The 22,060-nt window shown below is 46.5% G+C and overlaps 2 protein-coding genes across 5 annotated transcripts in view; one reads left to right on the forward strand and one right to left on the reverse strand.

Annotated features, from left to right (window-relative positions):
- The window catches only part of CCDC47 (coiled-coil domain containing 47), a 9,211-nt gene extending 5,445 nt beyond the window's left edge, over positions 1–3,766 (reverse strand). The window contains exons 1-6 of one of the 4 annotated variants that reach the window (XM_080633241.1): positions 3,628–3,766; positions 1,722–1,987; positions 1,485–1,592; positions 1,146–1,320; positions 736–857; positions 59–124 (exon numbers count right to left, since the gene is read on the reverse strand). In XM_080633241.1, the coding sequence (XP_080489367.1) occupies positions 59–124; positions 736–857; positions 1,146–1,320; positions 1,485–1,592; positions 1,722–1,982 (732 nt within the window). In that variant the 5' untranslated portion in view covers positions 1,983–1,987; positions 3,628–3,766. Of the gene's footprint in view, positions 1–58; positions 125–735; positions 858–1,145; positions 1,321–1,484; positions 1,593–1,721; positions 1,988–2,085; positions 3,241–3,268; positions 3,568–3,627 lie in introns of those variants that run through there. The other 3 variants (XM_080633242.1, XM_080633240.1, XM_080633243.1) reach the window with 3 other exon arrangements.
- DDX42 (DEAD-box helicase 42) lies at positions 3,631–20,673 on the forward strand. The gene is made up of 18 exons (XM_080633227.1): positions 3,631–4,055; positions 5,605–5,841; positions 6,627–6,777; positions 7,307–7,368; positions 8,391–8,427; positions 9,815–9,964; positions 10,203–10,307; positions 10,860–10,979; positions 11,469–11,645; positions 12,310–12,438; positions 12,905–13,004; positions 13,335–13,382; positions 13,925–14,022; positions 15,288–15,564; positions 16,225–16,451; positions 17,039–17,149; positions 17,920–18,021; positions 18,674–20,673. The coding sequence occupies exons 1-18, from the start codon at positions 3,763–3,765 to the stop codon at positions 19,373–19,375; spliced, it is 3,126 nt and encodes a 1,041-aa protein (XP_080489353.1). The 5' UTR covers positions 3,631–3,762; the 3' UTR covers positions 19,376–20,673.
- The last annotated feature ends 1,387 nt before the right edge of the window (positions 20,674–22,060 follow it).

Below are 22,060 nucleotides of genomic sequence, written 5' to 3' on the forward strand. Positions count from 1 at the left end.
GCAGCAGCTCAGAGCCACAGGAATGCAATGCGTCACAGGTAAAGGTTTGAGCACGTACCACTTGGTCAGAAGCTGGCCTCATCATGCGTGCAAGAACGTTCAGGAGGTCTTGTCTCTTGAGGAACTGAAAGCACAAGTTGTAAACACAGAAGAAGATAGCTGAGTATACCTTGAGCGCAGCACTTCACTGGTAGAGAGCAGTGGGGCCTATCGAAAAATAGGACAGTTACAAATAGATGCTTTTCAGAGAATAATTTAGCTTTGAAGGGCTGTTTGGAAGTCAGTTCTCCTGCTCAGCAGGCCAATTCATGTATCAGACATGTTTCTCAGGGCCTTGCTCCCTCAAGTTAGGAGCTGAACCAGCATGTGGGGCTGTTTCATCCCAGATGGAGGACTTTGTCTTTGTTGTATCTCCTCAGAACTGCTGTTGGGTCATTCCTCCAACACACTCAAGTCTTTCTAAATGGCAGCTTCCCTCTGTTTTATGCTATAGTTCTGGTTTCTATACTCCTGTAAGAACTCACTCTTACCTGCTTTAGTGGGCAGAATACAGGCCTGTACAGCTCTTTAGTCTGACCAGTTCCCCCTTCATGTGTGCTCATTCAGAACCCTGTGTCTGAATGTGAGCCAAAGAGTCGAGTTGGGACTCCTCGTTGCTCACATTGGAATAGAAAAGCCTCTAGAGCCTGAAAACTGGTGACAGATAAACAGTACCACAAAGTCCCTTAGCCCTACCTTTAACTGGATAAGCATTCCTTCACAGCACACCCTTCCAGAGCACCACAAGTTATAGATGTGTTCATTTTCCTGATTTAGTTTCCCAGTGCTTGTAGCTTCTTTATTAGTGCCATCATCCCCTGAAGAAAACAGTGTAAGAGAACTGTAGTCTAAAAATCATATATTTCAACAGCAAAGCTCCTCAGCAAGCTCAGAGCTCAGTTGCTGCTGCATTATCACCATGGTGTTCCAGAATATACTACACCACCAGAACGCATTTCAGCACTGGAAGCGTGGCAGAGAGCTGTCATTAGTGCCAGCACACATCTGCACAGGAAAAGATGCTCTTCTCTGCAGCCTACATGCCCACCTAACCCCAGCTTTATTCACATAAACTAAAACCAGATCCTAGTCATTATGGAACTCACCAACAAGAGCAAAGTTACTTTCTAGCAGCTCCCTGTGAGTATTGAACCATGCATGAGCCAGACGGTTGTTTTTGTTCTTCCCAATGATGTAATTCATGATGTAGGCCAGAAGACCTGTTACCATCAGGATCTCCATGTAGTAACTCTCCCAGCTGTTCTGAAGGTGAGCAGGAACCTATAGTACACGAATGAAGATCACTTTTAAATAGTGAATACGCAGATTCCTTATACACACTCTCTCATGTGCCCATTTGTGCACCAGTGACATTACTGGCATACTGCCTTAGCACAGTAAGTGATACAACATCAAACAGAAAGTGGATCAACACTTATACCTACGTTAACTATTGTTATTGGGTCTTTATTTTTGCTATGGGATGCATCTGGTTTCTCTTCATAGCCTTCAAACTCCTCATCATCATATGGTTCGCTCTCGGTATCACCATCCTAATGGGCAAAATCACAACCAGCATGAAAATCCAAAGCCCAGTGAGTGAAACCCAAAAAGATAAGGTGAGAAAGAAAGGTGCAGAGATACCTTTAGGAAACATGTAGAAGGAGGAGATGAGGCATTACCTGTGCATCTGCATCATCAAAGTCTTCCTGATTCTCATCCTGACCTTCCAGCTCCACAGTGGCTTCTTCTTCATCATCTTCTGTAGTGATGATCCTCTGAGGAGACTCTGTGACTGCATCTTCATTAACATCTTCAAATTCAGCAAAGTCATTGTCATCATATTCCATTATGTCATCTCCATCCTCAAACTCATTGTATTTTGCCACAGAAAAACTCCACGGGATGAACAGGAGAGCAATAAAAATACAGAAATTCTTCATTTTCACTGGAAAATAAAGTAAAAAGAAATAAATCCTTTTTGCTAAATTGCTAAATTCCTAAATTGCTAAAAAGCAATAAATCCTTATTAATTCTACATCACACCTCCAGTAATGCTCAACTTCCCATCCATGACCATGCATCCCAGCATGACTTCTATTTAGAGACTGAGACCTTTTGTTTTCAGCTGTACCAAAAAACAGGAGGAAGAGGATGGATATTGCACTAGTCCCAAAAAAACACAGTAGAAACTGGGGCTCCCCAGAGCAGATCTGCCAGAAACCTGCAGAGTTTCTCAGCTCATCTTAGTTTTGCCCTCAGCTTTCTGGTTTTTCTGCTTGATCTCAAACCAGTCCTGGTCTCCTACTCAGACTGTGGGGACCGTCACCAAGGTCTAAACCAGAGCCTTAAAATCAAATAACCATGGAATAGTTTGTGTTGGAAGGGACCTTAAAGCTCATGCAGCTCCAACCCCTGCCACGGGCAGGGACCCCTTCCACTGGAGCAGCTTGCTCCAAGCCCCTGTGTCCAACCTGGCCTTGAACACGGCCAGGGATGGGGCAGCCACAGCTTCTCTGGGCACCCTGTGCCAGCGCCTCAGCACCCTCACAGGGAAGAGCTTCTGCCTAAGAGCTCAGCTCAGTCTCCCCTCTGGCAGGTTCAAGCCATTCCCCTTGGCCTGTCCCTACAGGCCCTTGTCCCAAGCCCCTCTCCAGGTTTCCTGCAGCCCCTTTAGGCACTGGAGCTGCTCTCAGGTCTCCCCTTCAGGAGCCTTCTCTTGTCCAGGCTGCCCCAGCCCAGCTCTCTCAGCCTGGCTCCAGAGCAGAGGGGCTGCTGAGGATCGGCTGTGTCAGAGCTGGCAGCAAGACTCATTTCACTCCCTCCCGCAACCAGGTCCGAGTGGGAACATGACTGTTAATGAGTTCGTTCTCTTAAAAAGCCCTTGAAATAGAAACGATTTGTTTCTAAGTCGGAGGAGCAGGGAACCCCCGCTCCACATGACAACGACACTTAAAATAAACGCCTTTGCTGAAGACTTCTAGCAAAAACCTGAGCAGAACACATCGACCAAGCTGGAAAACACCATGATAAATCACCGTAACAAACCGCCATAAGCAGGGGTTGGCACGTTGGCTGGGTAAGCCCCAATTTTACATGAATTTAAGCAGGAAAATCCCTATTCCCATACTTCAGAACTTGCACTTGGAGGTTAAAGCCCCCAGGACAACGGAGCCACCGGCTCAGGTGTTTCACAGGAGGGATTTCGAGCCCATCTGCACGCACCCACCTCCGGAAGACCCCACACCTCCATAAAGCCTTGTGCAAAAGAAGCTTCCACGACAGTCAGCACCGTGACACCCCGAACCCGCTCCCCAAGCACCACACGACAGCCCCCGGCCACCGGCCGGTCCGAAGCGGGACCCCCGTCGCTACCGCCGTGCCGAGGTTTCCGGTTCCCTCCAGGGACACAAGCCAAGGTAAGCGAGGCCGGAGTTCGCACCCCGGCGCCCCCAGGCCCCGCTCCCGCGCCTTCCGCCCCAGCAGGCACCGCACGACCGGAACCCTCATGGCCGAGCGCGGCCGGTAGCGAGGAGCGAGCGGCGGAGGCTGCCCCGGCCGCCCCATCCCCGCCGGGACCCGCGTTACCTGAGTCATGCGGCGCCGCCGCCGCTCGGGCCCGTCCCTCGCCTTACGCTCAGTACCCGCAAGCGGCGCAGCCTGCGCGCTTTGCGTAGCGCGAAGCATGCGCGCTGCGCTCCCTGCGCGCACGGCCGTGTGCGGATGCACACGTGTGGACAGCGCCGGGAACACCCTCAGCCCCGCAGCGGCGGCACAACCTGTTCCGCAGCACCCCCTGCGCGGCTCCGGGACTACTCCGCGGCGCGGCTCCGGGCGCTCCCGGTTCCTCCGCCCACCTCCCGCGGCTTCCTCCGCTGCCACCGCGCATGTTCCGTGGCGTGCGCGCTGACCTCAGCGCGCCACGCACGTACCGACGTTGTAACGTCGCGTCTCCCTCCCCCCCTTCTTCCCCCCGCCCCGGTAACCGGGGAAGCGGCGGCTGCGGTGCCCGAGGGGTGAGTGAGGGGCGCGGGGCCGGGTCGGGTCGGGTCGGGGGGTGCGGCCGCTTCTTCCTCGCCGGACACCGCCCCTTCCCATCCAGCTGGTGGGAGCGGGCGGGACTGCGGCCTAGTGCGGGCTCGGCCTGGCCCTCACAAAGGGCCCGCCCCCGTGCTGGGGCCCCGCGGGCGGGAAGGGCTGTGAGGGCCCGCGGTGTGAGGAGGGAGCTCCGTGGTGAGGGCGAGTTGCGGCCCCCGGGTCCCCAGCCCCTCCCCTGCTGTGTTCGGGGACGCGGGGGGGGTCCCTTCTCGGAGCAGCCGGGGCACCCTGCTGCGTGCCCGCGGAGCCAGGGGGTCTGGAGGAAGGGTTTGTGCCTTGAGCGGCGCTCGGCAGAGCCGGTGGTGCCTCCTTGTCCCGTAGGAGCCCGCTCCTGGGGCAAACAGAGCAAACTTTGTTGCTTGGCAGCTGTGTGACAGCGTGAAAGAATCGTTCTGTCTATTTTCTGGGGTAACGGCAGGACAAAAGTCGATAACAGTGAGGAAGAGTGCTTAAAAACAGATATCGGACCTTAAAAGCTTGTCTGATATGTTGCCAGCACCTCTTATCCGGTTGTTGTACGTTTTGATCTCTTACCTGCCACATCTGCAGGTGTGGGAGCTGTGAGGTGCAAGTGGGAGAGCAGGGCACCAGCACAAGCTGCTGCTGTGAGGAATTGAGCAGCAGCTTCCCCCAGAGCCTTCTGGTGAGCTCCAGTTTGGACTTGAGGTTCACTGAGCAAGTCCCAAGCTGGTGACTGCTCTGCACAGGGAGCAGGAGCAGTGTTTCTTCTCAGTTGCTTTGAAGTTGTTTCTCTTGCTGGTGGAGTCTGGTAGAATGTGAGAATCTGTTTAATAAGACTCATAGCCTTTGGCCCATCTAATTATAATGCACTCGAAAGCTTTGGGTGTCATAATCTCTTTGGCTGACTTGAAGGGATGACTGACTTGACCATGCAGGTGAGATAAATTACTTGCAACGGGAAGGGTACACCTTAGTCTATCAGTTCAGCCTTCTCTTCATCCAACTTGGAACATACGTGTGGCTAAAGGTGCTTTCTTGAGGAGAAGAAGCCGACTTTGGCAGAAGCATGCCTTGTCTCAGAGCAGAGGGCTACTGTTGGGTTGCGGTACTGTGGTGTTTATGAAGCCATGAAACACTTGAGGACGGGACTGTAAGGACATGCAGAGTATGTACTGAGCTGCCTTTTCATCTCTTGTCCCTCCTGATGTTCAAAGTTCTGGCCTTGGGTTGGTTTGGTTTAGGTTGCAAAACAGAGAAGATAGGCAACATCTTAAATATGCTGAAGTAATCGCTGAGGGACAGAATCTGTTTTGGAAGACAATTGTGGATACATCTATACCTACAAGGAGAGAACAAAGCTGAATGCTTTTTGGGAAAGAGATCAAACTCATCATTCATGTTTCCACAAGTGTCTGTCATGCCTGAAGTAATCCAAGAAAAATGGTGACAATTAGATCTAGAACTGCCTAAAGCGGAGCGTTAATTTGTCTTTTCTGGTTCTAACAGATACACTGGGGACATCATGAATTGGAACAAAGGTGGACCTGGAACTAAGAGAGGCTTTGGGTTTGGTGGCTTTGCCATAACACCTGGGAAGAAGGAGGAGCCGAAGCTCTCGCAGCAGTCTCACAGTGCTTTTGGAACAGCCGGTTCTTCTGCTGCATTTGCAAAATCAGGACCTCCTCAGCTGCCTTCTTTCTACAAAATTGGGTCAAAGCGAGCAAATTTTGATGAAGAGAATGCGTAAGTTCCGTTATTGCTGTGTTTATGCAGCTCGAGGTTGTGGTGTTTGGAAGTTTCCAAAGTCAGAGAATGTCTCTGGGACATTCATGAGGTTTATGGTGTTTTTAGAACACTGGTAGCTTTACAACAGCTGTGTCAAGAAAAGTGGAGCTGGTTGCCTGCAGGAGCCTAATCCCTGCTCTGCAGCAGACTTTTGGCATCACCCTGGGCCAATGACTTACCCTTTACATCATCTGTAAAATGAGAATAATAACACATCCTTGCCTCTAAATAGAATTAAAAGACTGCAGCAGCCCACAGAGAGCTGTGAGTGTGTTCTCTAAGAACATACTTCAGCTCAATCTTATTCACACTCTGGTATGTTCAGAATTGGAGCCTAGAGGGATAAATTTGGGTGTGTTTTGTACAGAGAAACATTCAGCTCCACAAGTCTTTACTGACCCTTCTGTTAGCTGCATAAAGTGTTGAATAGGAGGGAGATCAGAAAAACCTCCTGTGTTCACCAGCCTGGGAGAGCCACTCCAGAAGATAACTTTCATCATATTTCATTGCCCTGCCACCACTTTTAGCCTCCAACACGAATGATTGTAAATCTCAACATGTTTTCCTGTGTACCTACTGGCTGGTATGATCCATCTCTGTGTAGGAAACTTGACTTGAAAACTGTGAGAGGCACCACAGTGCTGTAGACCATGGAATCATAGACTAGTTTGGGTTTGGACCTTCAGAGGTCACCTGCTTTAACTCACCATGTGCTGACTGGGCCATTGTTTGTTTCTTTTCAGGTACTTTGAGGATGAAGAGGAAGATTCCAGCAATGTCGATTTGCCATACATTCCTGCAGAGAATTCCCCCACTCGCCAGCAGTTTCATTCCAAATCAGCAGATTCTGACAGCGATGATGATCCTCTGGAGGCATTCATGGCTGAAGTGGAGGCAAGACCTGGCTCCTGAAATGTTTATTCATTTATGTGGCCCTACTTCTCCCCAGTCAGGAGCAGCAAATGTCTCTCCTGCCTTTGGCAGCTGTGTTCAGGATGTCAATTACCTTTTGGTGCCATGTGAATTAGAGCATGTCCAAACAATACAGCAAAGAGCTTCGTGTGTCTCTGACTATGAAATGAAGGTTTCGTGCATTTTTCACTGCCTGAATTGAAGGGGTTTGTATTTCTCAGGAGCTGTTTCTAAGCCACAGTTCTGTTATTAGCTGGATTCGAGGACAGTGTTTTCAGGAGGAATGCAGAGAATGTATTTTTTCAACAGTAATGCCATGAAGTTACAAGTATAGAGATTTCAAAGGTATTAGTAGGAGGATTTATTTAGCATGACAGGCTATGGAACAAGAGAAAGTTGAGTCCAAAAAGTGTTGTCTCTGGCATGATGGTCTAGTTATATAGGAACATTTTTCCCTTGCAAGTTTCATCATCTTGTCTTTTTAACATGTTGTCATTTTATGGCCTGTTAGGATCAAGCTGCTCGAGACATGAAGAGACTCGAAGATAAAGACAAGGAAAAAAAGAATGCTAAGTAAGTTCTCTTTTATACTTCCCATGCCTGCCTGTGTCTTGTGTGGTGCTAAGAGAATTCCAATGCATTTTGTTGATGAGGATTGTTTTGTAGCCAGTATAATGTACACCAAGTAACCAGCATTAACCAGTGCATGATATCCCCCATTGGTAAAGTTCTGAACAGTAAAAATTGACTACCAGGAGAGAAGAATCCATAGTGGCATCCTACAGCAAAATGTAACAACACTGAGAGTTCTCTCACGTGAGAAGCTTTTCTAGGCCACCCAAAGTGGGGCAGCACGTTGTACAGCCTTCCAGAGCAGCCTGAAATAGGTTTTTATTCTTTCCATATCCTTGCAGTGATCAGCATGGTTTAGTTTAAATTTGCATGTCTGTGAACAAAATAACTCCGTGCTGCTGTACCTTTAGTACTGGAGATTCTCGTAAACTAGGTTTGAAGACATTCCCTGTAAAACAGAGGTACTGGGTAGCATATGGCAATTGGGAATAACTTAATTTGGACTTCAAAAGCAGTTTACGTTTTGGGAGCTTATTTTTGGCCAAGGAAAGTAATGATGCTGTTGATTCTTGATAGAAATGTCAGATACATTGGTAGAACTTGCATTGCATGGGGTTGATCGGATTATACATGGTCCTGAAACAGAACACCGGATCCAAATGACCACCTGGGGAAGTTCTGAACTGGATTGGCACTTCCTGGCTGATATTCCTCTTCAGTTATGGGACTTCCGTAGCATCAAGAGCTTAGACCAGGATGATCTTTGATGTGGCTTCTACTGGGAAGATGGAGTCCTAATCTTTCAGTCTCATTAATAGAAGTAAAAGAAGTCTTTGCAGGGTTGCTGTTCTGGTTGGCACCAAATATGCAAACTCCATGGGTTGGGATTATAAATGTTACTGAGTTGTTAGTGTTGTGTCTTCCACAAAGGATGGAGCTCAGCACTTAGCACATGAAAGTATGGAGCTGAGTCTGTGGAACACTTGCAGGGAAGTTTTTTTTTTCTCCGCTTGTTTTTCCAGGGGTATTCGAGATGACATTGAAGAAGAAGATGACCAAGTGAGTTCCTATGCAGTCTTTCTATCTTCTTCTTTGTTGCTTTGTTTTCTTTTTCCCTTCCCTCCCCAAATCTAGAACTACTAGGTACAAACACAACTCCAGTGTCATGTGCAGTGTCTGGACAATTCAGCAGGAAGCTGTAGTGCTTGCCCTGCTGTCTCTACCCTTCCAGGTGTTTCACTAAAAAAAGAAGAATATTAGGAGCTGATTTCATTCTTTTTTTTACTCTGTTTAAGAAGATTTTTTCCAGTCAATTTGAACTTCAACTTCCTGTACAGGTTTTTCAGTGTCTTGTCAAATTTGAGATTAGAATCCACTAACCTGGAGCACCAGTGAGAGGCTGTTAAACTGTGGAGACTATTTGCAGTGAAATTTCATGTCTGTTAAGGGCAAGGATCAAGTTTTTTGCTCTTTATTCAGTTTATTTTCCAGTTCTGGTTGAGGATTAAGAACATCACTGTAACAGAAGTAAACAAAGAGGAAAGACCTACTAAGTTGTAATGAACAGCTATTGTGTTACTTGCAGTAACACAGTGTGGAAGGGTTATCTGGCCTCTGGCCCTTTGCTTCCAATTTGGTGAGTGCTGAAGTTTGAGCAAGGGTGACTTACACCTGGAGGCTGTTGTTCAGGTATGTTGTATCTGTGGGACTGAGTGCTAATTGGCCATGCAAATTAAAACCCCCGAAGAGTATATCCATAGACCAGTAATTGATCCTTGCTGTAAAGATCTGATCTTTAATATTTGCTTGGCAGTCAAGTGAGTTATGTTTTCTCATTTTCTGAGAATGTCTTGGTGTGCCAGTGAGATTCAGTGTTTGTGAGCTGTCAGGATGGCGTGGGACAGTGGCGACAGTGACTTCTAACTTGGGCTGGTGTTGAAGGACTCTTGCCCATTTGCTGTTGACTCTCTCAATGCAAAATAGATACACTTTCATTTTTTAAAGTCTAATTAGGGGAAGCGGAGAAACTGTCTTTGGCATAGGAAAAAGAAGTGAATGTCATATGCTTAGTAACGTTGTGTTCTCTGTTTTAAAACCTGCGTGTTTGTACTATGTTCATGTGGAAAAAAGAATAGATTCTTCTGTTGTTAAAGTGTAACAAGTCTTTGTAGAAGGAGCTGTTAAGCAGACACATAAGAGAAGTTTGGTTTTTCAAAGCATTTTGTGGTCTGACACTGTAGTTATTTTCTTCATTGGTGATATTGTCCTTCTGGACATACTGTCCTTCTGGTATTTATGAGAAGAATCAGTTCTAGTAAACGTGGGTTTGTTTCCTCAATGGTGGGTGTGAAAGCAAACAGCCATTTAGTGTATACATCACTTAAACAAAGGTAGTAGTATTTCTGCATCCTATTGTATGTGATTTTACTGATCTGTTTTGCTGCAGGAAGCTTATTTTCGCTATATGGCTGAAAACCCCACTGCTGGTGTGGTCCAAGAAGAGGAAGAGGATAACCTGGAGTATGATAGTGATGGGAATCCAATTGCACCGTCCAAAAAAATCATTGACCCTCTTCCACCTATTGACCACTCAGAGGTAGGAGGGAAGTTTACTCCATTCTAGAAAGCAGGAGCTCAGAAGCAGATTGAAATATGCTTCCATCCTTCTCATAGTTCAGTGTCATGCCTCAGGTTACACTAAAGATCCTTGAAATGGCTTCAATGTTTTTGAAGACAGTTAAGAACTTTTGAGGGAAAGGATGCTTCCTCACCAAAACTAAGTGGAAAGAGGGAGAGTTTTGGGTCCTGGACTAACTGCCTAATTACTCTTGCAGATTGAATATCCACCATTTGAGAAGAATTTCTATGATGAGCATGAGGAGATCACAAGTCTCACGCCACAGCAAGTGATAGAGCTACGTCATAAGCTAAATCTCCGGGTATGCTGGTCACAAAACTGTCCTCCTGGGACCTTTTAACTCCTTGTTTTGGGCTGTCTTAATAGTTCTAATGAAGATTTTCCCAGGAAACTCGAGCCTCCCGGCCAACTTTGGTGGCTTTGATTTAAGGGAGCTTGATTTTCCTTAGCAGCTCTTGACAGTCTTCTCTGGATTTGTCAGAGTGGGTACTGCAGTTTGCCAGTTGCATGGTTACACTTGGACTAAAGAACTCCAAAGTTAGGAATGGAAACTGGGAATATTATGTGCCATTTGTAGCACATTGGTGTGGCGACTTTCTATGAAGGGAATTATCTGGGGAAGAACACTAGTTATACAAGGAGGTAGAAAGGATGTTAGTGACTTGTGTGGAATGACAATTTATCTCCATTTCTATACCTGAAAGTCCTATCTACACACATGGGGAATTTGGACCTACGTGAACTTACCTCTGTTCAAAAAGTAAAAAGTCATTTTAAGAGGCAGAGACACCTTTGTTCCTCATATTTTGTTTCTCTTGCTGTTCATGAACAATGATGTGTTTCTGTTCCTAAGGTCTCCGGTGCTGCTCCTCCGAGGCCTGGCAGTAGTTTTGCTCATTTTGGGTTTGATGAGCAGCTTATGCATCAAATTAGGAAATCTGAGTATACCCAGCCCACTCCTATACAATGTCAGGTGAGTGTTGTTGCTTCTCTAACATCTAAAGAGAACTAATAACAGGGCGCAAAGGTCCCGTGGTCCGTATGAGGATGTATGCAATTCTAGTTTCCTCTATAAAACTGTCACAAAGAATGATTTGTATTTTACTAGGGGTGAACTGAAGATTTCAGGACTACAGAAAGAATAGGCTCCGAGAGTTTGGTTTTAGCAGTGTTACATCTGTGCAAGCTGTGTTTGTGTACGTGTAAATGTATCCTTGGGATGTTGTACTGGGCCCAAACACTGATTTCATACAGGACCCTAACGGTGATAACATAATTGCTTCCAGCCCTTAAGCAGTCTAATTCAGATATAAACTTGGCAATGAAACTGTAAGCATTGATGGATGTTGCTATGACTCCTCTGCAGTGTGTTTTCCTCTTGTTATTTGAGTTTTCATGTGATACGTACACAAGAATATGCTATGGTTGGCATAATATGGGTTTAGAATCTCGTTATTTTTAGGGTGTTCCAGTTGCACTAAGTGGCAGAGATATGATTGGGATAGCTAAAACTGGAAGTGGAAAAACAGCAGCCTTCATCTGGCCAATGCTGATTCATATCATGGATCAAAAGGAGCTTGAGCCGGGGGATGGTCCCATTGCAGTCATTGTCTGCCCGACCAGAGAGCTTTGCCAACAGGTAGGTGTGTAGGAAAGTATATATGTGCCATACAGCCTAAGTATGAAGAATACTGTGGATTCGTTGCCACAAATTGTGTGTGTAAAAGGATAGAGCCTGCAAGTTAAGTTACAACTGGATCTAGAATCACAGAATGGTTTGTGTTGGAAGGGACCTTAGGATCATCCAGTTCCAACCCCTGCCACGGGCAGGGACCCCTTCCACTGGAGCAGCTTGCTCCAAGACCCTGTGTCCAACCTGGCCTTGAACACGGCCAGGGATGGGGCAGCCACAGCTTCTCTGGGCACCCTGGGCCAGCGCCTCAGCACCCTCACAGGGAAGAGCTTCTGCCTGAGAGCTCATCTCAGTCTCCCCTCTGGCAGGTTAAAGCCATTCCCCTTGGGCTATCCCTACAGGCTCTTGTCCAAAGCCACTCTCTGGGTTTCTTGTAGGCCCCCTTTAGGTACTGGGAGAGTGTTTTAAAGTCTCCCAATGGATGCCTAAATACGTTTCTCAAATTACTGGAAATTATTATTCAGCCCTGAGGATTTCTGAATAATTTCATTAAGTTATAATAAGTTATTAGGCTGCAAAGTGGATTTCAGGAGCTGGGCTGTATTTCCAGGGTAGGTTTTCTCAGATCCGTCTAACATGAGCTGTGATGTACTTTGTTTAAAATCCTCAGATCCACTCGGAATGTAAGCGCTTTGGTAAGGCGTATAATCTGCGCTCTGTAGCTGTGTATGGAGGAGGAAGCATGTGGGAGCAAGCCAAAGCCCTCCAGGAGGGGGCAGAGATAGTTGTCTGCACACCAGTAAGTACCTGTGTACACACAGGACCATTTTTTGTTGCTTAACTGAAGCTAAGATTGGTTTTTTTAATACCGTTGGTGATACAGAATTCATTCTCTGATCACTGAAATTTAGGTTCTTCACAGGCTATCAGATGTTGAGAGCAAGATCTGCTTGAATCAGTGTCAGTTGTGCATGATACCAGCTTCTGCTTCCTGAGCCTTAAATTCATGAAGAAAATACCCAGAATGTAATGAAATAGAGTGCCATCTTCCTGAATCAGTTTAAAGCCTGTGAAGGGCTGAAACACTGAATCAGAACGGGTGCGGATGCTGAACCAGGGATTTGAATGAGCGCAGTTGTCATCTGGCTTTACTTATTGCAAAAACTAGTTGTGAACTTGGACAAAACTGAGCAACTAATGGCTGAAGGAAAGGAAAGAGTTTGTTAAATATGCTTTAAAAACTTGTTTATTTTGTTTTTTCATAGGGTCGTCTGATTGATCATGTGAAAAAGAAAGCTACAAACCTTCAAAGAGTCACTTACCTTGTGTTTGATGAAGCTGACAGAATGTTTGATATGGGGTTTGGTATGTAATGAACAAAGGTCCCTGTTTTGGGAAACAGCAATGTCCAGTTCCCACCTTTGTAGGACTGTTTGTAACTCCTGTAGCTCCATATATCTGTAAATACATTAAGCAAATGCTTTATAGATAAAACTCATATTTAAAGGTCTAATATCTCTTGCTATTAAGAGATCAGCAAAGTCCTGTTGAACTTCAAAACCCTTGATTTTTATCGTAGAGTTGCTGAATAACTTTTGGGCTCTTCAAGTTGCATGAATGAAGTTGCATTTTGAGTTATTCTACTCATTAATGTGCACAAAATGTTGACCAGAGGGTTTTTCCTCTCCTTTCCAGAATATCAGGTCAGATCCATCGCAAACCATGTCCGTCCTGACAGACAGAGTAAGTAGAAGTATGTCTCAAAGTAAACTCCTGAGAGTCAAAGGAGGCTGGTGGCTGCCAGTTAGGACTGGAACAGAGCTGGGATTTCCTGTGCTAGACACAGCCACACAATGAGACTGTCTCAAAAGTCCACTGGTGTTATTCTCTGTGTGGGCTGTTGGGAGGGAGCACTTGTGAAGTGTGGGCACTGAACCACATGGTCCATCAGTCTGTAATCCCTCCACACACTTTACTCAGAGAAAAGGTGATCAGCTGAATGAATGTTCATATGCTTTGAGAGCCCGTGTTCTAAGCTGCTGTGAAAGCAAGTTCACAGCAGTGCCACATATTACTAACATCTTACTTCTGGTGCCATGAAATGTGTTTCCACTTTGAGGGATTCTAATAGTGGATAATTTTCATTAGAACTGGTAAAACAGACTGACAGCTTCAGATCCCTGACATCTGGTACGATCCTGCAGGTCCTCATTGACAGGATCTGTGCCCATAGTTCTGAAAGGAAGTTGTTTTTTCAAGGAGTTCAAATACTCTTTCTCTTTCAGCCCTCTTGTTCAGTGCCACTTTCCGTAAGAAGATTGAGAAATTGGCCCGGGATATTCTGATCGACCCCATCCGAGTTGTGCAGGGAGACATTGGAGAGGTAATTCCATGATACTTCTGAATCAACCAGAGAAATGAAGCCTTCTGCTCCTATTGTCTGAAACTGAAGTTAAACTGCAGTAGTCATTCTTAAGAGTAACTGCTTTGTGCTTAACGAATAATAGTAAAGATATGTGTTTGGTATTGACCTTTCTGACTCTTGTAGTGATGAGAGGTTTCATCAAGGAGTGAAACAACATTAATGCAGGGATTGATTTTATCGGGCTGGATCAATGGGCGTATCCTTTCCTTTTGTCTCAAAAGTATAAATCAAGCAATTGCAGCTTTTGCAGTGAAGGCTTTGGATCTCAGACTGTAATGTCTTTCAGTTGGTACACATGAGAATGTTGATTCTAGGCTTGCTTGACAGTAGCAGCTGATCTATTAGCAGGAGAGGGATTTGGTAGTAAGTTGATGAAGTAGCAGATGTATACTTGCTGTGAAGAAACTTTGCTTCTGATATATGAAAACTACTGAGAAACTTCACAAGGTGACCTTCAGAACACTTTTAACCATCTCTCTGCATTTTACTTTTTCTCAATCAGGAATGTTGACGTGTCCCTTCATTACCAACAAATTAATACTTACATGAAGGCTCTTCCTTCTGTGAAGCTGTTTTTCCTGCATTTTGCTTAAGAAAAGCAGCAGCTTTCCCAGCTCAATCACAGGGTTTCTATTCCCTGATCTAAATTATTACTCTGAGAGCATCATTCTTGAAATAATTCATATTTAAATGTGTAAAGATGAAATCTTTTAGAGAAACTTGGAGATGGTGCTATGAGCTCCACTGCACTTGTTACTTGAAGTAAGAGTGTATAGGGAGTCTGGTTATACTCTTCCTGATCCCAGGGCAAGTCATAGCTCACAGGAGTACTTTCTCTGATGGCCACATGAGTAACTCTTACTGATGAGCATCCTTTGCATCTCAGACCTGCTCTTGCTTAGTCTATTTCAGATGTTAATAGCATCTGTCTCAAGAGCATCTGAATTGCAAGTACCCACCTTTAGATCAGTAGGGTGCTAAACTACATCATGTCAAAGACCACACTTTGCCTCTCTCAGGCTTAACCTCTGCCTTATCTGAACTGTGAAAAAGAAGTGGTCAGAAGTTAGACAAGAGCTAAAATCTCTTCTGAAGAATTTTGTTCCCCTGTTTCTCCACTATTTATTCTCACACGTAGTTGAAATTCCTTGTTCCATTCTGCATTTGTTCGCCACACTGTCCTTCCTGTCCTGCATTACATCTTGTCTGATTTCCTCCCTTAGGCAAATGAAGATGTTACTCAAATTGTGGAGATTTTCCCCTCTGGCCCGAGCAAGTGGAACTGGCTGACTCGACGCCTCGTGGAGTTCACCTCTTCTGGCAGTGTTCTGCTGTTTGTCACCAAGAAAGCAAATGCAGAAGAGTTGGCCAATAACCTCAAGCAGGAGGATCATAATCTGGGGCTGCTTCATGGTGACATGGACCAGAGTGAGAGGAATAAAGTCATTTCAGAATTTAAGAAGAAGGGGATCCCGATACTGGTAGCTACTGATGTGGCAGGTAGGTGATGTTCTATGAAACAGTAGCTCCTACAAGTTGTGGATATGGGCAGCAAGGCCAACACATGTCAGTGAAAGCAACAAGGTTGGCTTCTGCACATGCTGGGCACTGTGTTCTTGATGGTTTTCAGGTGCACACAGTGTTAGCAGGGGGGGTTATTTTTAAAGTCTTCTGATGATGTTTCTGTTACAATCTGACAGTTTGTAATATATAGAAAGAAAAAAAAGCTGTTTCTTAAGGAAGTGGTTGCTCTTTGTTAACCAGCTGACACATTATGCATGCTTAAATGAAGAGGAGATGAACACGCTTGAAGCCTTCTCTCGAAGAGCTTTAGCTCCCAGATGCTTAGCTGACCAAGAGTGAATTTCAGTGTTCTTTAATAAATCCCTCTCTTTTCAGTGGAAAAATAGTCATATAAAGAGGTCTTTTCCATCCCTAACCCTGTGGACCTGGGGAATCAGTGTAACGTTTACTGCTGTTAGAGGAGATATTGCTACACTTAGGAGTTTTAGCCTGTGAAGAGTGTCTTACGTGAGGTGTGTTCCTGTGCAAGCCCTTTTGTATGCTGAAGCAGAACGAAGTGATATGCTGGTATGAATGGGATTGCTTTGAGTTAATTTGGGATCATCACACTTCCCGCTGTGTTGCTTTTTATTACAGCTCGTGGGTTAGATATTCCTTCCATTAAGACTGTCATCAACTACGACGTGGCTCGAGACATAGATACTCACACCCATCGGATCGGTCGTACCGGCAGAGCGGGCGAAAAGGGAGTTGCCTACACTCTTCTGACTCCCAAAGACAGTAACTTCGCTGGTGATCTTGTCAGGAACCTGGAAGGGGCTAATCAGCATGTTTCCAAAGAACTGCTGGATCTAGCAATGCAGGTATGAACAAGCAAGGCTTCTTGAGTAGAGCAAGGTTCCCTTCGTGATTAGCACATAATCAGGAGCTCAGAGACTTGTTTCTGTCTCCATCATGTGTTAGCAGTGACCTTTTGGTGGTAAGTAGGCTTTCTAGTGTTTTTAATGGCCTTTGAAAGACTCCATGAAGACATGAAGGTTTTGGAATGCAGTATGTAATCTATTCTGGGGTCTGGCACTGCCTGTGAAATTAGGAGCTGTGATGTGGCTGATGCCAGCAGAGCACTCCAGCCCCAGTATCTCATTACAGTTGGATTTTCAATATGGATTTATGGCAGGCACCTGGGCAATGCAGCTTAGTTGAAAGCTAAACTAGAACATAATTATGGGGACATTCGCTCTGTGAAATGGTTGTTGCTTGATCATTGTACCTGCTTGGCAGGGCTGCCTGGCAGGCTCACTATATATAGGTGTGACAGAAGCAATTGTGCTTGTGCCACTGTCAGCTCTCAGAGTTCTTGTCTTCTGGTGCCTTGTGGAGCTGCAAGACAGCAAAGGCATTTATGAAGCTTCTTATTCCTTGTGTTGAGATTTGTCCTTCTCTTGTACAGAATCCATGGTTCCGAAAATCACGTTTCAAAGGAGGAAAAGGCAAGAAGCTGAATATTGGTGGCGGTGGCTTAGGGTACCGTGAACGTCCTGGTCTGGGATCAGAAAACTCTGTAAGTAGAGACACTGAAGAAGTTGGTTGCAGATTCTTGGAACTTTTACACTTAGTATTGACTAGTCTTTAATGTAAAAAATCTTAGTACTGGAGTATAGCCTCTGCTTTCAAAGGTTTTCATAGCTCAGAGTCTTCCAGAGTTAGTATCGGAAACATCCCAAGGGAAACTGTCCCTGTGGTGTTACCCTCTTTTCAAGAGCTGCCATCTTTAGGGATAGAGCAATCCGGAAGGTTTGGAGATCCTTCCCAAAATAGACTGCCAGTGCAAAATAAATGCTAATAAATTACTTAAAAAACCATTTCCAGGCAGATTCTTGGCAGCAAAAGATCTTGCAGCATTGGGAACCTGTACCTAATGTATGTCTGTGGTAGGAAACCATCTTATTACCAATGTGTGTGGGGACAGAGTTTAACTGTAGACGTTGAAAATACATCATGTCCTACATCTCACCACAAGTCACAGCTTCTATGACTTCTTTTCCACCTTGTCTTGGCTATGAGCTCTCTGAAAATCTTTATTTGGTTGCATTTTGCTTTTGCTTGTACTGCAAGGAGCTGGGAAGTGAGGTTATATTGTTGTGTGGAGACCTTAGAGCAGCCGTTCATTGTCCTCCAGGTCATGGGGCAAACAGCTGAGCTGCTCCGTGCTCCCCAGAAGTTTGTCATCCATTTACTGAGTGCAGAGCCACCGTAGGTTCAGAGCATGATTGACCTGGAAGTGTGTGTTTTGGATAAACCTCTCCAGTTGCCCTTTGTCTTTATGCGTAGGACCGTGGAAACAACAACAGCGTGATGAGTAACTACGAGGCATACAAGCCATCCACTGGGGCAATGGGAGACAGGCTTACGGCAATGAAAGCAGCTTTTCAGGTTGGTTCCAGTACTTGTACTCCAAGTTCAAACTGAAGAGGATAGGACATAACATGGAAAAACTTTACTAATGATTTGAGACAACTACATTATTTGTCCCCTGTAAATGCAGAAACCCTGTTGATTTCAGGGCAGTGGAGTTTGGCAGTTGTAGCTGTGGCCACGTCTCCTCTGCTTGGAGCACGTGCTCAGCATTGCAGTCCAAAGTGGCAGAATGAGTCTGCAGGTTGGGCTGAACACATCTGCACAAAGTTCATTTGCCAGACTTTGTTTTCAGCGGCCTCTTTGCTGTCTTTCCCTTCTGGATTCTCCTAGGCTTGAGCCTGTTTAGGTTGCTTAGCAGCAATAGTGTAATTGCAATCAAAAGAAATGGGGAACAGAGAAACTTTTTCTCATCAGTGTAAAAATGAACCCCACAACATAGGAGTCCCCTTGTTTTTATGGTTTGGTAGCAGATGCCTGTTACTAATTCTGTGTTTTAAACACAGCAGGAGTGTAATCACTCCAAGACTGACTTTTTATAGGAACTCTTTCCTAGGGGTTCCCCAGAATTCAGGATGGGCTTGTGTGTGCATGACGACCGTGTGGTTTGTGCTGCAGTACCAAGGCAAACATGCTCTCTTGTTTCTTTCTCCGTGTCTCTTTCTCTCAGTCCCAGTACAAGAGCCACTTTGTTGCTGCAAGCTTAAACAATCAAAAGACTGGTAGCTCTGCTGCTGGGGCAAGTGGCTGGACCAGCGCCGGGAGCTTGAACTCGGTACCGACGAGTTCAGCCCAGCAAAACACTGCAAACCCTGAGAGCCCACTTGCAGCCACCGCAGCAGCAAAGGGTGTGCCAGGCTTCACCAGCACGGGGAGTTTGAGTACCGTTCCCACCTTCCCAAGTGTCGGAGGACAGGGCTTCAACAGCACAAGTGCCAGCACCAACAGTCGAGAGGGCGGCGGCGGCGGCGCCGGTGTTGCCGCCGCTGGTGGTGGTGGTGGCGGCGTGGTCAGGGAACGATACAACGACAGCCGGCCCGGTCGGCACAACGAGGCCCCGCGCCGTGGCGACGGAGGTGGTCGCTACAACGACGTGCAGCGCCACGGGGATGGAGGTGGTCGCCACAGTGACGTTTACCGCCACGGAGAGAGCCGCCACGGCGACAACCATCGCCACGGGGAGAGCCGGCACTTCACTGATGCGGGCGGTGGGAACCGCAATAACGGTGACAGCAGGAACAGCAGCGAAGGGAGGAGCAACGAGAGCAGGAATGGTGACAACAGGAAGGAGGCCACCAACCGAGACAACAAAACAGATGGGTTTGCTGTCCCAGAGCCCCCAAAGCGGAAGAAGAGCCGGTGGGACAGTTAAAAGCTGGTGTTGCCCCAGCCTGGGGTCTCTGCAGGTGGTGTTGCCTTTTGCCAGAGGATTTGGGGGGGTTTGGTAAGTGGTGGTTGAGCTGCTGGGGGAGGAGAAGGAAACCATACAAACTACACTCCCCATGCAAGTCTGGGCCGGTACATCTGCGAACAGCTTCTCTCTAATGATGTGCACACACAATGCTTTAGTCCGAGAGAAATCATTTTGATAAAGCTCCCTGGGTTCTGCTTTTAAACATTCAGTGCTCAAGTGACTCTGCTGGATTTAAACAGATCTTGCCAAGAAAGAAGCTGTTTCACGGCCTTGGGACATTAAGAAACTGTTGTCCATACCACTATAAAGTAGTCTTTTTCTTAACCAGCATTCACACTTAAAAAGTAACAGCTAGAGATGCTCAGGACCCACCTGGTAAACAGTGCTCTCTCAGCAGTGTGTTCAGTGCGGTGAGTTCTTCCCCAGACTCTTGTTTTCACGTATTATTCCCACACAATTTGGCCTCCAGGTTGCCCCTTACATCCCATCACGTAAGGATCCATCAATCTGCGTTGCTGAAGGTGGGATGAAGCTGATTTTTTTTCCTTGTGTGTTGGTTTTTTAAGAAGCTGTTCAAAGGCTCCTTCTGCAGCCCAGCACACCCCAAGTTCACCTCTCGTGCAGGCTGGACTCCCTGGCTTGGCTGTGGTCAGTACATCAATCCCGACCCCATTGCCCAGGTCTTTCGTTCTTCTAAAGAACCTCTTCTCTCCTGCTACCCTTCACGTTGATGGAAGCCTGCATAGCAAACTTGGCTCTCTGCTGTGCCTCTGCACCCTCTGTTATGAGAGGGTTGAGTGCTTTCTTCAAATTAAAGACAAAAAAGGGAATCCAATACAGCCACACTACTCCAAGGCTGGTGCCCCCCATGCAGTACAGCTCAATGAAGAGGCTTCCCTCAGTGATTCAGGGACCTGCTACTCTCAGAAGCCTTTAGGGAGAACCCGAAAAGCAGTTGATGAAGTGGAACAGCTCGGCTCTCACCCCATATTGGACACATGTAGTTAAAACTGTAAAATCCTGCTTGACAGTTTTTAACTCATTGTGTGTATTATCCCTTTTTTAACTCTTTTGTTGGCACCATAAAGGTAAGGCAGGAGATCTTCTGTTGGAACACGGCAGCGCCCACCCCTGTCTTGTTTCTGCTGAAAGAAGGGTCAGAATCTGTCAGGTTTTGGTGACATTGTGATGTTTTCTTTATCAGCTGTGCATTTACTTTCTGCTTGCTCTAGTAAATGTTTTATTACTGGTTCAAAGCTATTGAGCACCTGCTTTTTATTCTCCTCTGGCTGTAACGGTGTTTGGGTGGTGTCTGCATCTCCATTCACCCTGTCCCTTTCTTTCACCAGAATTGATGGATTGTGGTTGATAAAAGAATTCCTATGGGGTTTTTGCTGTATCTTTGACCCCAAACTTTTGCCAGCCCTATTTTAGCTTCAAAGCCTCCTGGGGGAAGAGATTTTTCCCCTTCATTTTACAAATGGGAAGGGCATGGTGCTCATCCCAGCCTTCCTTGGGGCTATGAGAGAACTTGGCAGCAGTTCTGTGATGTGACCTGCATGTGTACTGCTTCGTTTGGGCCTCCACACTAGCTCTAACCTGTTGTGGTTGTTTGAAACAGCTTCCACTTGAGTTCTCTCATTATGGTCTAGGCAGAAACCTCATTGCACTGGTTTGAGCCCTGCGTATTTAGTATTAAGACAAATGTGTTCCAGGGCAGATGTGGCAGGGGTTTAGATGCTGCTGCATCCATGCAGCCCCAGACTGGTTTGGGTTGGAAGGGACCTTCCAATGAGAGAACTTGTGCCTAAGAGCTCATCTCAATCTCCCCTCTGGCAGGTTAAAGCCATTCGCCTTGTCCTGTCCCTACAGACCCTGGTCCAAAGCCCCTCTCCATGTTTCTAGGCCATTCCCCTTTCTTTCTCACACTTGAGGTTTGTCGCTCTGCACAATTAAAGATCTGTTTCAAAACAAGATAGAAACAGCTCCATAGTTTAAAGCTTCCATCTGCTCCTGCCTTCCTGGATGGCTGCCCCTGGGAACAGGCCCTGGACATGGCATGTCCTTGGGTTTCTCCCTTCCTTTTTAACACGTCCCTCTGCTCTTCAATAGGATTATTGAAATTCCTCACCCCTTTCTCAGCTACCGGAGGCCTCCTGAGACTTGGGTGAGTAAATACTGATCACTGACCAAGAGCTATAAATGTCAGTTCTCAGGTCCCTGTCAGATACATCAGAGGGCTGATTCTGTCTCCACGGAACAAGGTAGCAGTGTGAGCAGCACGCCTGGAGGGAGAACCTTGCTTCTAAACGGACAAGAGCTGGGCAGACTGCAGGAAGCTCAGGCTGGGTTTCTGCTTCTGTGGCTGTGCGTCAGCCACCCCCTTTTGTCCCCTAGAGCAGGGCAAACGCTGCCACCAGCCAGCCCTGCCTCTGCCACACTGTAGGTGGTGTGGATGTGCCCGACTGGGCCCTGGAGCCCTTCCCTTCCTGGCTGCCTGTGTCCCTGCAGGGTTTGCCAATCCTGGGGTTCCCAAAAAATCCCAAAAATCCCTTTGCCTCGTAGCTTTCCACTGTGTGACTGCACAGAAGGATGCACACGTTCACTGTATCGCGAAGTTGCTGCCTTGAGGGACTGTCTCTC

Source organism: Psittacula echo (assembly GCF_963264785.1).
Source record: "Psittacula echo genome assembly, chromosome: 23".
In the NCBI taxonomy this organism is placed as follows: domain Eukaryota; kingdom Metazoa; phylum Chordata; class Aves; order Psittaciformes; family Psittacidae; genus Psittacula; species Psittacula echo.

Coding starts and splice junctions, on each gene's coding strand:
- DDX42 (XM_080633227.1), top strand. CDS start 3,763: ATGCACACGTGTGGACAGCGCCGGGAACACCCTCAGCCCCGCAGCGGC. Junction 5,842..6,626: donor AATTTTGATGAAGAGAATGC/GTAAGTTCCGTT, acceptor GTTTCTTTTCAG/GTACTTTGAGGATGAAGAGG. Junction 17,150..17,919: donor GTCTGGGATCAGAAAACTCT/GTAAGTAGAGAC, acceptor CTTTATGCGTAG/GACCGTGGAAACAACAACAG.